At 39.5% G+C, this 14,648-nt stretch overlaps 2 protein-coding genes across 3 annotated transcripts in view; one reads left to right on the forward strand and one right to left on the reverse strand.

Annotated features, from left to right (window-relative positions):
* LOC120438569 overlaps nucleotides 1-14,405 on the forward strand; it is a 28,562-nt gene extending 14,157 nt beyond the window's left edge. Inside the window, exons 1-5 of one of the 2 annotated variants that reach the window (XM_039608971.1) lie at nucleotides 4,975-5,112; nucleotides 5,195-5,326; nucleotides 9,027-9,374; nucleotides 13,260-13,352; nucleotides 13,442-14,405. In XM_039608971.1, coding sequence (XP_039464905.1) covers nucleotides 9,074-9,374; nucleotides 13,260-13,352; nucleotides 13,442-13,578 — 531 coding nt within the window. In that variant the 5' untranslated portion in view covers nucleotides 4,975-5,112; nucleotides 5,195-5,326; nucleotides 9,027-9,073 and the 3' untranslated portion in view covers nucleotides 13,579-14,405. Of the gene's footprint in view, nucleotides 1-4,974; nucleotides 5,113-5,194; nucleotides 5,327-9,026; nucleotides 9,375-13,259; nucleotides 13,353-13,441 lie in introns of those variants that run through there. The other variant, XM_039608970.1, reaches the window with a different exon arrangement.
* LOC120438566 (putative nuclease HARBI1) lies at nucleotides 5,324-7,047 on the reverse strand. The gene is made up of 4 exons (XM_039608967.1): nucleotides 6,951-7,047; nucleotides 6,141-6,253; nucleotides 5,944-6,055; nucleotides 5,324-5,863 (listed from the first exon to the last, which is right to left on the reverse strand). The coding sequence occupies exons 1-4, from the start codon at nucleotides 7,030-7,032 to the stop codon at nucleotides 5,463-5,465; spliced, it is 708 nt and encodes a 235-aa protein (XP_039464901.1). The 5' UTR covers nucleotides 7,033-7,047; the 3' UTR covers nucleotides 5,324-5,462.
* Nucleotides 14,406-14,648: the final 243 nt, after the last annotated feature.

Consider the following 14,648-nt stretch of genomic DNA (forward strand, 5'->3'; position numbering starts at 1 on the left):
TACACTTGCATGCATCAGGGAGGGGATTCCACCTCACGTGCCTAGCCCCTCAACAAGCGGCCACACCTCCATTAAAGCAATAAAACAAAGCATAAAACGTTAAACAAATTTCTATAAAAGCATCACATAACAAATAAAACAGCATAAGACAAGACAGCAGCAGTATAGCAAAATCCTGCAACAAAAGAGGGAAACAGTCGTCAAGGTCCACCCTACTACATGCCACTTTATGATAACTGCAAAAATCCCACTTACCACTCTCTAAAGGGCAATACTTATACTGAGTAGCTTCCCTGGAGAGATCTGCAGTGCTTAGCTGCCTAATGCTCTCAGCCACCTTGGATGGACAAGACTGCCAAATGCCGCCATCTGGTAGTGAATCGCAGCTTTCTTATAAGCCCACTAATTGTCAACTGGGAAGGTGTGGATTTTAGTGGTGCATTCGTGGACATCACGTAAGATCCTACCCCAGAATCTACTTGGACAAACTGCCGAAATGCATTGAGAGAAACATTTCAGGGATTTTGATTCATTCTGCACTCCAGATGGGTTAATTGGGTTACAAATTTTAATCAGATTAATCATGATGATGGATTAATCCGTGTTGACGCGTTAATTTAGACAGCACTAATAAAAATAGATCTCTATTTCTCACTCTAAAAAATGTTTTGTTGGCTCAACTCTTTAAGTTACAAACGTTGCATATTATTAAGTAAATTCAGCAAGTAAATTTTAGGTTTGGCTAACACAACTGCTTTAACAAACCAGCATGATTTACTTTGACCTCCAAAAGCATAATTAAGTTTAAGCAACCTAACATTAATTTAGATTTTCTTAAAATATCAAGTTGAAAAATTACATTAGTAATTAGTTAAAAATTACATTACTCTAATTCATTTTTTTACATTATTTTACTCTATCCTATCCTGCAAATACACTGTTAGAAAAAGCGTCTTGAAAAAACGGTGATATTCCGGCAGCTGGGGCTCCAAAATACGACCGTAAAATAACAGAAAATAACTGTCCCATAAAAATACAGCCATTTTCAGTAATGAAAATAGAGTTTGTTGCGCTAATGTTACATGGGATTCTGCCTTTTCCAAGTGCTTTTAGACATTAAATTAGGAACATTTTAACGTGATGAAACAATGAATTTACCTATAAACGAGGTCAATGAATGTGGCAATATGAATCATAATACGTAAATGTCCAGAAATATACAGTTAATAGTTGGTTTAAATAACAATGGATTGCATGCCCTGGGACAGACTGACAGAAGCGAGGCTGCCATATCACACCATCGGCCCCTCTGGCCATCGCCAGTAGGCGGTAGGTGAAGTGTCTTGACCACGGACACAACGACCGAGTGTGTCCGAGCCAGGGCTCGAACCGCCAACCTTCTGATCACAAGGCGAACTGCCAACTCTTTAGCCACGATCGCCCGAACTAGCAATGATAATAATACTTATGTGATGTAACACAAGCTTATAGGGATCATGTTATATACTTTACCATAGCATTACATTTGAATACAACAGTTCAATCTTTCAAGTAACGGACAGATATTTGTGAAACCATGATACATTTGTGAATGTATTTTAACAATCTAAATATGCATATGTACAGACAGATACATTTAATAATCATGAAAATTATGTTTCATTACATTACAGTGATTTAACGTTAATTTACATTTGAAATGTGAAGTCAAACTCTATTTACGTAAGTTTAATGATATTCTAGAAGAGCAGAACAAAACTGTAAAATGCACGATTTTTTCCTACGGTCGCAGCCATACCCGCGACCTTGTTGTTGTTAGTTCACATTCATTGGTCGATGCTTAGCGTCATGTTATTATGTGTCCCAACATCCAATGGCATGTCACATTGTATTCACGGCCACACCTTCACCCCAGGTGCAGAGGCCTATGTCTGTTCAGGAATGTTGTGAATACTTTGAGATTTATATTAATTGCAATTCCTACCTCTACATTAACTTTTTTAATAATATAATTAGCACAGCACGGCCGTGCACTGATTTACATTGTTGCATGCAAAATGAATCTTAATTACGAAGCTCAAAGAGGGAGAGTGAGCTTGTTATTCAACCCCAAGCTGGTAGGGGGAGCTCTTTATTTAAACACTTTCTGGTAATTCAATGTGCCTCAAGGTTCAACAACAGCAGAACAGAAGTCACTCATGGTACAACGCTCCCTCTACAAAACAACAACTGTCAGTGACTCTGCACCACGGCGTAAACACAACATTCAAGATAACAGTTAAAAGTAACGTAACCATAAACAATAAAACAAGAACATCTAAACAGCAGCACATGTCCCAAGGCATGATGGGAGAGAACTAGCTGTTTCTGGATGTATTTTTACAATCTAGATATGCATATGTACAAAAAAATATATTTAAAAAACAAGTAAATTGTGTTTTACTATATTTACAGTGATGTTATGTTATTTTACCTTTGACATGTAAGATCACAGTCTACTTATGTAAATTGAATGATATCCTAGAAAGACAGTACAAAACTGTAAAAAATTACAGTAAGATACTTTGACATTACTATTTTTTGGAACAGTGTAGTGTCAAGTTTCTAAAGTAACTTTTCTAAAATCACACATAGCTATTTCATTTATTCCAACTGATTAAATAGTTTATTGCAAAAACTTTTCCAAGTAATGCAATTCCGTGTCATACAACATAAATCAAACAGCAGCCTTTTAACTATACTTCAGTACAATCCCTCCACAAACGACCTCCGTAAGAAAGAAAATGGAGAATGTTTATTACCTGGACAAGGTCTGTTCAGTGAATCGGAAGCCAAAACATACCAATTCATTTTTTTTACTCCACAATGGTGTCTTCAAATTCTGATTGACTGAACACACCTGGCAATCAACATTGTGTAGTGTCTTGATAGCTGGGAAACAAGCAGAGCAGTGGGGCCTGATGATCAACTTTGAGAACCACTATAAAGATTTGTAAATGTATATTAAATTAAAGCTGCAAGCAGCGTTATGAGGGACCTTGCACCCCCGGCGCGTCGAGCCACGCCCAACACCTACAACCAGCACGTCCGATCTGATGTCACATTGATGGAATTCATGCATTTAACCACCAGCTAAAATTTCATCTCATTCAATCATGATTATAGTCGTCCCACTAGGTGGCGCTCTAACCATTACTGACAAATGGCATAACAAAGATTTCTGAGCTCGAGTCTCATCATAACTGCGACCTTTGGGCGAGATTGAACATTGTGTTTATGAGTGACAGCAGATTACTGCTTTTTGGCGAGTGATTGAAACTCCACATGCAGCCATGACCACCCCGTTTCTTCACAATTTAACACCACAAAGGTCTTTAGATTCCACACAGAGGAGATCGCGGCAATCTGATGAAATCGCTTGAAAGGGGCTCGTCAAAGTACAGTGCCTGAAAAGAGGGAAAAATGTTGCCAAAATTAAACATTCATTTTAAAATAGCTGACTTCCTGTTGGATTTGGGATATTGCTCCAAGAGACTTTTTTGTACATCTTGATATCTTCTATGAGCGTACCAGGTTTCAGACTCCAGGGCCCTGTTTCAGAAAGCGGGTTTAGAAAACTCAGAGTTAAAAATGATACTCACGGTTGAGTAACCCCGAACTGTCCAACTCGGAATATTCGGTTTCAGAAAGGCTGATAACAATTAGTTCAATCAACGGAGTTGCTTTAACCCCAAGTTAAGCAAGCGCGCGAGGATACATAAAGCCCTGATTAGTGGAGCACAGATTAAGCGAGTCACCATGGAGACGGAGGGAAAGAAGGCGCGGTCAATGTATTTTACAGCGCTTGAGGCCGAAATTCTGATGGCAGCATATGCCGATAACATGCAAATTTTGCGGAAAAAAAGTAACACAGCCTCAGCTGCAAAAGAAAGGGAGCATGCATGGCAAAACATAGCCGACAGAGTCAATGCGTGAGTGTTAATTTAAACATTGATCTAGGGATTTCCACCCATTTAACACGTTATTTTATTATATTTCATTTTATCTTTTATTCTATACATTTTATTTTGTGATGTGATGTGAGCGCAGGTGCAACCCAACAGGCCCCAAACGTTCCCGGCAGCAAGTAAAAATGAAATATAAAATATAGTCCAAACAGGTAAGGTGTAATTGTATTATGAGCCATAGTGCTTGGTCTGTTTGTCCTATGTAAATCAATTGCAGTTAGAGGCTACATTAATTTTCTTTCTATAAGCACTTATTGAAATTATCTGAGCACATTACAAGTACATATTTGCTTACTCTGTATGCTCAAATGTGACCCGTTATAGCCAACAGAAAAAAGCGGAGGCCCGAAAAACAGGTGGGGTCCTCCACCACCACCACTCACAGAGGCTGAGCAGTTGGCCCTCAGCCAAAACAGTGGGCGCCCTGTGGCTGAAGGCATCTCTCGGGGACATCCTCTGAGTCAATAACCCCGCAAGACACAAGTGCCTACATAAGAGGTAAATTCAAAATAATACATGATGTGCATACATCCTTTCTTCACAGTCACCTTTGCAGTGCTACTCATTCATTTGATAAACTCTTTACCATAATGAATTATTTTGTAGTGAAGTTATTTTCCTACTGATTTTGCCTTCCCTCAGTCTTGGTTGTCTTTGAGAGCATAATGACAATGAAGTGTAAGGTGATTGGTATATGTTTGTTAATTGGCATTTGGTCCCTTGTAAGTTATAAGTGACCTGTAAACCTCATATTCTATCAGTTGATGGTGATGGTGTACTGCATCTGGTGCAGCCTCCTGTTGAGCCAGACCAACATGCAGTTGTGAGTACTCTTAATACTCCACAGATCATATGAGTTTACAGTAGAACAGCAATGTTGTTAATTTCTTTACTACAGGAAAATAATGAAGAAACATTGACAGCTGTTACAGAGGAGGAAGCAACAGAGACACTTTATGAGGTTTACATCTTACAATGGAAAATATAACAATTGAATAAAATGTGGTACTATAATAAAACCATGGACTTTCTATGTCTCTAACAGAGTGATGATGGAAATGCAGAGGAAGAGGGTCCAGCCACTTCTCCAACAAACCTTTCCTCAGTAAGATGTTCAGCACTGATTTACAACCAACCTAAGTAGGCATGTACTATGCATGTCAATGCTATTTTCTGTGTTTCAATAGCTCCCTGTAAAGCAGCTGTACAAGACCTATTTGATCAAGAAAATAAAAAAATGCGACTTGGAAATGGAACACTTCAAGCAGCAGATCCAAAAGACCAAGATTGAGATTTTACTGCTGGAACATCAGTTAAGGGTGGGTGAAGTGGTCAGAGATGGACGAATTATTTCAGTGTTTGAACAACATAATAATATACTTATTAATACTTTGTGTACAGGAAATACAGGCGACCAATAAAGCCAGTTGAACAAAAAATCTGTTTATTCTTCTTTCAACATGTTGAGGTGATGGCCAGGAAATGATTGTGACATATGGTGTCTCTGACTGCTCTTCCATCTTGTATGTCTGTGGGAGGGTCAGGATGTTCATGGTTTGGATCACTGCTGATGTTTGGTTCAGAAGGACAGTGTTCTCCTCTAATTGTGGCAATGTTGTGAAGAATCACACATGCCACAATAATGTCACATGCCCTTTCTGGGGTGACCCTGAGTCTTTGAAGGCACTGGAACCGGGCCTTAAGCATTCCGATAGTCATTTCAACTCTGGCTTTTGTCCTGCAATGAGCCAGATTATATCGCTGCTGTGGGCCCGGTTCAGGGTCAGGGTAAGGGGTAAGCAAATAGGGTAAACATGGATACCCCCTATCACCAAGCAAGTAGCCAGTGAACTCTCCTAAGACAGAAGGATACACGTCAGTTCAAATGTCCCTGTAGCAATTGGTCTTTATATATTTTAAAGTATTTTCAACTCACCATGTCCAAATTTTGTGCTCAGTGTACATTCACGAAAAATTCGTGAGTCATGAACAGAGCCTGGCCACTTGGCTTCCACATTTGTGATAATGTTGGCAGCATCACATATGATCTTCACAGTGCAGAGAACACAAACTAGCAACCATTACCATAATGAAATAATGTGTTAGTTTGAAATGCTACAGGGAACTATGTACCTGTACATTAATGCTGTGGAAAGACTTCCTGTTCACATAGTCTCCTTCATTTACTGAAGGGGCAATGATTGGAATGTGAGTGCCATCTATACAGCCAATCACGCCTGGGAACCCTGAAAATAAATGTAAAATTTAAGTAGTAGTTCAAGTATCACCACATCATGAATTAAGTTTTGTTCATCCTGATACCTGCAATTTTGTGGAATCCCTCTTTGATAAATCTTGTGGGTCTATGACCGGGAACACCACAAAGCGAGTACAGGAGACGTTTCAGTGCAACTGTAACATTCCTGACTGCCCGACAGACGGTAGCCTTGGAAACGTGCTCAGCGTCACCAATATTATACAGAAAGCTCCCGTTTGCAAAAAAACGAAGTGCAATACAAATAATATGTACAGAACTGAGAGAATGTCCGCGATGTGTCACATGAGCAATATAAGCCCTGAGGATGTTATTCAAATAAATTATAGATTGTGCTGAAAAACGGTAACGTTCACACAGAAAATCATCAGGAAATGATAAAATGTCCAAACGCGCTCTAATCACTCTCTCCCGGCGGAGAGCTCTGCGGAGAATTTGGGCTTCAACATCTACTGGCTCTTCAAGGAAGGGGCACGCCATGTCTGACACTTCCTACAGTCAGGTTTCCGACAAAGAGGCGGAGAAGGTCAGGGTTAGTTGAAGTAAACCTGCTAGGGGGCAGGTTAGCTTCACGGAGTGTGTCGTCATAGTAACTCACTCAGAATTAATCTAAACTCGCTTTGTGAAACCGAAAACCCAGAGTTTTCGTTAACTCAGGGTATACTTACTCAGAGTTTGCACTAAACCGGCTTTCTGAAACAGGGCCCAGGTTACATAAAACACAGAGCAGGGGCTGTTGTTTTGAAACATTGTAGGGGACGCTGTGGAGCCATTTTGCGCTATTCAATGAAATTCTTTCTTCTAATGGTCCAACTGACTTTTTTGTTTGTCTCGGCATGATACACGTGTGCCAGATTTCATACATGTAGCTCAAACTATGTGGTCGTAGAGCTGCATTTAACAACACATAGGTGGCGCTCTAGAGCAATTTCCCAATGGTCATATGTAAACCCATTAAAACACGAAATTTTTCACCAGACCTGACATGTTTGCAAAATCTCATGAGTTTTTGATCATTTTAAAGCCCTCAAAAAGGCAATTCATTTGCCGAAATAATAATAATAATAAGAAGAAGAAACGGAGCAGATACAATAGGGCCTTCGCACAACGGATTGCGACCTCTCTCTTTGTTTCCACCGAACTCTGTAGAATAAAAAAGAAAACAGTTTACTAGGCGAAATGTCTAAAATTTTACACTTGCAGTGTGTCCACTGTGCAGTGTGTGCAGTCTGGTCCAGTTTTTAAGAAGGTTGTTTCCTAGTTAACAGTGCTGATCCTTTAGAATTCATTATTCATCTGTGAAAAAAGAAGAAGAAAGACACAATTAAATAGTACAAAATGTTAATGTAATACACAGTGTCACCTGAGCAATGGCGGTACATTAGCTAATATCCAATACACTGCTGTAATTTTTCTTTTTTTTTTTCTTGAGGTGCCAAGCTGATTACACACTTCAAACTAATCCACATAGAAAAAGAGGGAAATGGCTGGACTCTCTCCTGATAACAATTTATTGTACCCTGACAAGTGACAAATTTTAATTATAAGTGAAAAAAACTGAAAACTTATTTGTGCTAAAAGAAATGGCTAGCTAACCTTTTTTTTTAAAAACAAAACAAAAAAACAACTCTACTCTGCCAAAATATGATTAAAACTATCAAATTTTAGGTCTTTAAAGATGACCTGACCTGAAGCCAAAGTGTACAAATATAACTTGTAATTCATCTATTTAGAATTCAGTGCTTTGTTATCTTACCCAACACAGTTTCGGGAAAACACACCTCTACTCCCACAAAGCGAGAAGAATGCTGTTGTGCCTGTGATGATACAAACATGTACTACGGGGTTGCCCTGTGCTGCATGCATGGTCTCATACAAACCTATGGCTAAACAAAGTAAATACCAGAGTGACAGATTTAAGTAATAACAGAAAAAAATACATTGCCTTTTACTTTTGTAGAGTAACAACTCAAATAACAGGCTAAGTTTCAATGTGCATCATGTAGCTGCCATTGTCAGACTGAGCTTACACAGTAAACTTATATAACTAGTACATAATAATAATAACAGAGTATAAAACAAGAAACTTACCTCTTACTTACAACCTCTGTTTCTTCTTTTGCTTTTTATGGTAGTTTTAATTATTTATTTATGTCCGCTCCCCTTCAGTAGAGCTAGCTAGATGCTGACGTACTGCAACTTACAACACGTGCAGTTGTTCAGGTGTTGTGGCAAAAACAAAAACAAAAAAAAAACCTTTAACCACTTATAACCCCTGACTTTGACACGTCTTTTTATGTGATACCTCATGGTGATTAATAAATGAACAGGATTTACTTTGATGAGTTTCTGTTCAGGCTCAAATTGGTTAAAGGGTCTCAGTGATGAAATACTCCTCAAAAGTCTGTTTTGAAAATGTAAGGTGCAGAAAGTTCAGATATTTGTTTAAAATTGTAGGGAGTAAAAGTAAAAAGGAGTCAGAAAGAAGTACTGAAATCCAGATACCTGAAAATTGTACTTAATTATTTACTGCCCCACTCTGGAGATGAGGAGAGGTTTTTATTAGCTGTTGATGTTAAAGTGTTAGAATTGTCATCAGTTACTATGAATCTATGTAATCAATATACACTAATAATGTAACATTACACAGTATTAACCTGAATGAATTTTGCCTCCTGAGGGTTACAGCTGTGAATGATGTCATCAATGGGCATTTGTTTGTGTTTTTATTTATGTGTCCTCAGTTTCCCAGCATGCCCTGGGTGTGGTGGTGGAGGTGAATGAGGGGGTGATGTCTGTCCTGCTGCCCTGTCAGAACATGTGGTTTAGACTTGAGAATCCCAGAGTGATGTGGACTCGCAGTGATCTCAATCCCAAATCTGTCCATGTGAGACAAGACAAAACAGACGATAACAGAGGACAAAACCAGCGTTACAGCGGGCGCACATCGATGAGACCTGATGCGCTGGCCATTTTTGATTTCAGCCTCACTTTGAGCAAACCAACAATAGCTGACAGTGGCATCTACACCTGCTCCATCAGTGATGGGAGAGAAGAACGGAGACTGAGCGATATCCAGCTGCAGGTCAAAGGTCAGCAACAAACACCTTGTGTACAGGTCAAAGATCCTTCACAGATATTGAGCTTTAATCCTAGAAACTGAAGCAAAAATTGATCATTGACATTTTTCATCCAGTTAGTCTTGATGTAGTCCTGATGTAAATATTACGCTCATGTTAGGAACCACTCGAATATGTGTACATATCAGTGTGATGTGTAAATCAGAGTGTAGCTAGTAACTGTAGTATCCTTAAGGGTAGGTTTTTTAAATTTAAGGTTTAACACATTACATTTATCAAAGATTGTCTACGACAGTTGACTGCTGACATGAATACCTCAAATATGTTATCCTACACCAGATCAGATGTTAGAAGTTATACACACTACAGAAGAGGACAAATTATTAGCCCGCCTATGAAAGTTCATTTTATAAAATCGTATTTACCAGGTGTCGTTAAAGACAGGAAGGCATTTTTAACAAAGCTGTTTCAAACCCTCTAGTTTTGTTTTTCATCATTATATGAGTTTACTTTGCACACAAAAAGTTATTAACCAAAACAAAAATTACCACATGAACAGATTTTTTCTCAAGTCCAGACTGATTTATTTTGTCTTTGGCCCGGTGTTTTCTGAGTGAAAACTCAAACCCTTCAGTATCACTACCTGGAGTTTTGATACTATCAAAACCTGGAGTTTTGATACTTGCCATCTTGATTTTCTTAAGATAGTGCCTGTGTGTTTGGCACGCCATCTCTCTTTTTATCTGTTCTGTTTTATTGTTTGTCTGTCTAATGATCGCCAGACATTATTGGAAATAGGTTTATACACCCTTGTTTTAGCTCGGCTTGGAAGCAACAACCAAGGCTTCCTGCCTCCCTATCTGAAAGACTTAACACTGTACTGGCATTCTTTACCTCTGCCACCGAATTTACTGACCAAGGCAGGAGATGAGGTAACCGTGAATGTTGCCTTGTCAAGCTGAGAATCCGGTTTTCTTAATTTCCCCATGAGCTTTGTTTCATTCGTCGATTCTGTCCGCGACTCTTGGTGCCATTGCTTGCCTTTGACCCGGTAGACTCCTGGTTGGTTCCTGTTGCTAGATCTAGATCTACATAGCACACAAAATATCTTGTGTGCTATGTAGTAATCCACGATTCCGTCGCCGCTGCCCACCGACAATATCATATGTATCGTGGGGAAAGCGACATCTATTGCCGTGTTAATTAGGTCAGATAGACACCCAGTAGCATATGTGAAACGCACCAGAGTGGTCCTCAGCAAATGCGACAGGCTGCTGCATATTCTTTTCTACCGATTTATAGGATTTTTTTCGCCAGAATACTTGGCACTAATATGTCACATGGTTCCCGTGAACACATCGTTCCAAGACCCTCCTAGTGTTATCTACATCCATACTTTTTGGCGTATAGAGGCTGACACACACATAGACAGGATTCTTGGTCTGGACCTCGCGTCTCAGACCTCGCATCTGAATTACACAGCACACTTCTTAATGGCATGGAACATTATGTGTAGTGTAGCAATACACTAAGACACGTGTTTTTGTAAAAAAAAAAATACAAGAAGCGCATGAAGAATAACATGGAATGATCTGTATCTTTTGTGCAATTTAATAAAATTACACGTGTGTACCTTTGTGCTTTTTAACTAAGTTTCTCTGCGAACACAAAGCTAGGCCTAACACACAATGTTGAGGGGCTGTGTATGTTTAATTAGAACATTACATTTGGTCAGGGGTCCGGTGGGTGTTTTGGTCGGGAACTTTCAGTCGGGAAAGTTGTGTGCTCAGTCGGGGGGGAATTCGTGAGATTATATAAAGACGTGATCTGACAGTTGCTCGTAGAAGCCGGATGTTGTATTGACAATGTACTCCTTGAACGCAGCTGTGCGAGCTCTAACCTTTGCGCTGTGTTTCTTGTGCCGGTCCTCTAGTCAAAGTGCAATTAAACAAAACAGCAGTTACAGAGAGCGCTGTGATCAGGCGAATGGTAGATGCTAGAGATGGCACGATACCACTTTTTTATGTCCGATACCGATATCATAAATTTGGATATCTGCCGATACCGATATTAATCCGATATAGTGTGTTTTTTAATCAATAAAACTGTTTTTTTAATATCTTGCTGCATTTTGTATAAGTTCATACTCAAGTTTAAATAAACAACAACACTAAAGCTATTCTGTTATACCTGTGTGTAAAAAATACACTGCACCCAAAATATTTCATAGTTCAGCAATACTGATCAATCTAATAAAGTTAAACCTGCACCATCCTTCCTATTCTGGTATTTTAAAGAGTACTTAGCAGAAATATTAAGCAACCTCCCAGCAAAAAAAAAAAGGGAACCACCCCCCACCCTCCACCTCATGATGCTTAATTGACGTAATCAACTTTAATTTGATGCAGGGTGAAAAAAAATGCACAGAAATAAATTATTTTTCAAGAATAATTAAATAGATTCAACATCTTTCTTCTACAGAATTGCAGAATTCACAGATGGTACCTTCCCAAAGGAAAAAGTACTATAGCTTACTAGGGTATATTAGACTTAACAGTTACTATATACAGTAATTGACTTCTATACATTTTACATCAGATTACAACTTTGGGTGTAAGATTCAGATAATTATTTATTAAAAGCTAGACATTTAAAATAAGAATAAGAAAGAAAAGTATGTCTTTGTGCCCCCTTTTCCCTGTTAATGCCCTTTCGGCCCCCCTGGCTAAACTTTGCTAGATCCGCCCCTGCACAGTTACCAGCCGTCAGCGACGTAGAAAAGGATCCTGGTGTAGAAAGTAATATTAAATAAATTCTAACAACAGCTTATCAAGCTTAAACGTGCTGCTGTTGTTCAGCTGCTGGTTTCCTCTTTCTGGTGCAAAGTGGGCCAAAAACAAAGAAGAGAGACGGACTCCCGACAGAAAAGCCGATCAGCTGATCGTTAAGCAGTTTCATGAAGTAGCGGCAGGAGAGGGAGAGAGAGAGAGAGAGGCAGACGCTCCATATATCGGTGGTTAAGCTTAACGTAGGTACGCTTTACAAACATTCAGAGATGAACTTACACACTTGCTTTACTTCTCTCTGGGATCACTTCCTCGGAGATGAAATGCTGGTTTGCTAGCGAGGCTACAAATACACACAGCCGCTCTATCACTTGAGCACACTGCTCCGACGTGCTACGGTTATGAGCCGAGTTACGCCGTGTCGCAAGTTTTGTGAGGTGCTTTTTTGATATTTAATGGATCGGATTACATTTTTTATTTCTCACCGATATCCGATCCAGCAATTTACGTCAGTATCGGACCGATACCGATACCTAATATCGGATCGGTCCATCTCTAGTAGATGCTATCACATTACCAGGCGTTTTAGACAGTCCGACATCTGTGTTTTACAAAGACACTGCGTATCTCACCCACCAACCATTTGTACAGTGTAACACCCGTGACATCGGGGTACCAAGTTACTATCCGCTTCCTCAGCTGCAGTGACGAAGGGCAATACATGTTAGGGGGGGAGCTTTTCACAGTTTTTGCCAAACCTGAACACTGGCGTGTATATTATACCATAGTAACCCGTACGTGGCGTGTAATGGAGATATGGAATCACACGATGAGTCAAATAGAAACCCCGGCGGGTTGTTGTTCAAAAGTCCAAGCTGCCACGATGCCTGAAGGTCATGGAGCTGATAAATGTAGAATGTGTATATACAAACGAAGAGGGGCAGATGATCAGACATGCTCGCAAACGACGAGGTCTGTTCAATTGAACAGAAGCGAAACTTCTACCACCGAGTGCACGTACAGTAGTTCGTGAACATAGCTCAAGAGTCCACGGATGTTTGTCGCTATTGTAAAAAAATGATAATGATATCTCATGTGCTCTACTCTATAGCACCTCAACACAACTACGGCTTTTTCGTGCCTACTTTAGAGATATTGGAATCCATCAACACCAGTGTTCGCTTGAAGGACATATCACCAGACAGTAAGGGCACAACAATGTTAGCATTTTTTTTTTTTTATTCAAAGCGTGTTACATATGTCCTAACACTGTTTTTTTTTTATCAATTGCAGTTGACAGGCTGAAAAAACAGATCGAAGAGTTCGAGAGGTCGTGGAAAGAGATCAGTGGCTGTTCAAAAGCTACTGTCGCCGTTGGAGGGTTTATTGCGACGTTGATTGTGATCATTCTAGAGTTTATGTATATATGATCGGCACTTGGCTTGTATGTGTTTATGTCAAGTGTGGAAATAAAAGAAAATATATCATTGCTTACATGGCTTTTATTAGTGCCACTTTATTAAAACTGTTATTAAATGCATAGTTGTAGTTATTTTTATACACACATTTCAAATGCGCTCATAAAGAGTTGGCGCTCAGTCCTTTTAAGGTCCTAAGCTTCATCTGGCGTGAATGTCCAGACGATATATTGTGTAAGGTGACTTGGAGCGCAAGAAGGCCAATGCAAGCACGCTTACAGACACAAATAAGTTCTAGGTCAGAGGTGAGAGATACATTTAGCTTGTAACTGCATTTGTGCTTGCATAGCAACAGTTGATGCAGGAGGTGTTAAAGATAAGCATGAAAAGAACAAGTCAACGAGAAACATCTGGAGGGTGAGACGGTTGAAACAAACAGCCATGTATGGTAAAAATGTTGCAGATAATGGAAACTTGTCTGACTGTCATTAACTGTAACTGATGCATATTATCTGCTTTGCTGACGCAAGAAGGGGCTAAACCCTGACATATCAAAACCATTTTGAAGTGTGCTTTTTAGCGGAGATCTACGCTGATGATGCTACAGTGTACATCTCCCCACGCGTGTGTTCAATAAAATCATTGTTTGACTGAACTCATCTGGACCAGTTTTTGTTTGTTTTCATCCTCAATATAAAAGAATCAGGACACAAGGCACACCTTACCGTTTTTTGTTGTGTGTCTTGCATTGTCTGTACGTATTACTATGTACCCCTGTGCGTGTCCCTACCTGTATAACATATAAGCTGTGTCAATAAAAGTCAACCACATGAGATAGAGTGATGAATCTGTTTTATTTGTTAACAACCCAAACCCATAATACATATGGGGGCACGATGAACAGTAAAAGGTACAAATGATTAGAATGTGAAAAAGGATCACACAGCATTTCACTTAGTGGATTTGATGCCAGCGTAATGTTTCACACGATCGATGGTATCTGGAGTCACATGGGAAATCCGTATCCACTGGTTGTCATTCAATAACATGCTGGCAGTGAGTCTATCCTCGGGCTGCAGCTT

The sequence above is a fragment of the Oreochromis aureus genome, linkage group 3 (assembly GCF_013358895.1).
Source record: "Oreochromis aureus strain Israel breed Guangdong linkage group 3, ZZ_aureus, whole genome shotgun sequence".
Taxonomy (NCBI): domain Eukaryota; kingdom Metazoa; phylum Chordata; class Actinopteri; order Cichliformes; family Cichlidae; genus Oreochromis; species Oreochromis aureus.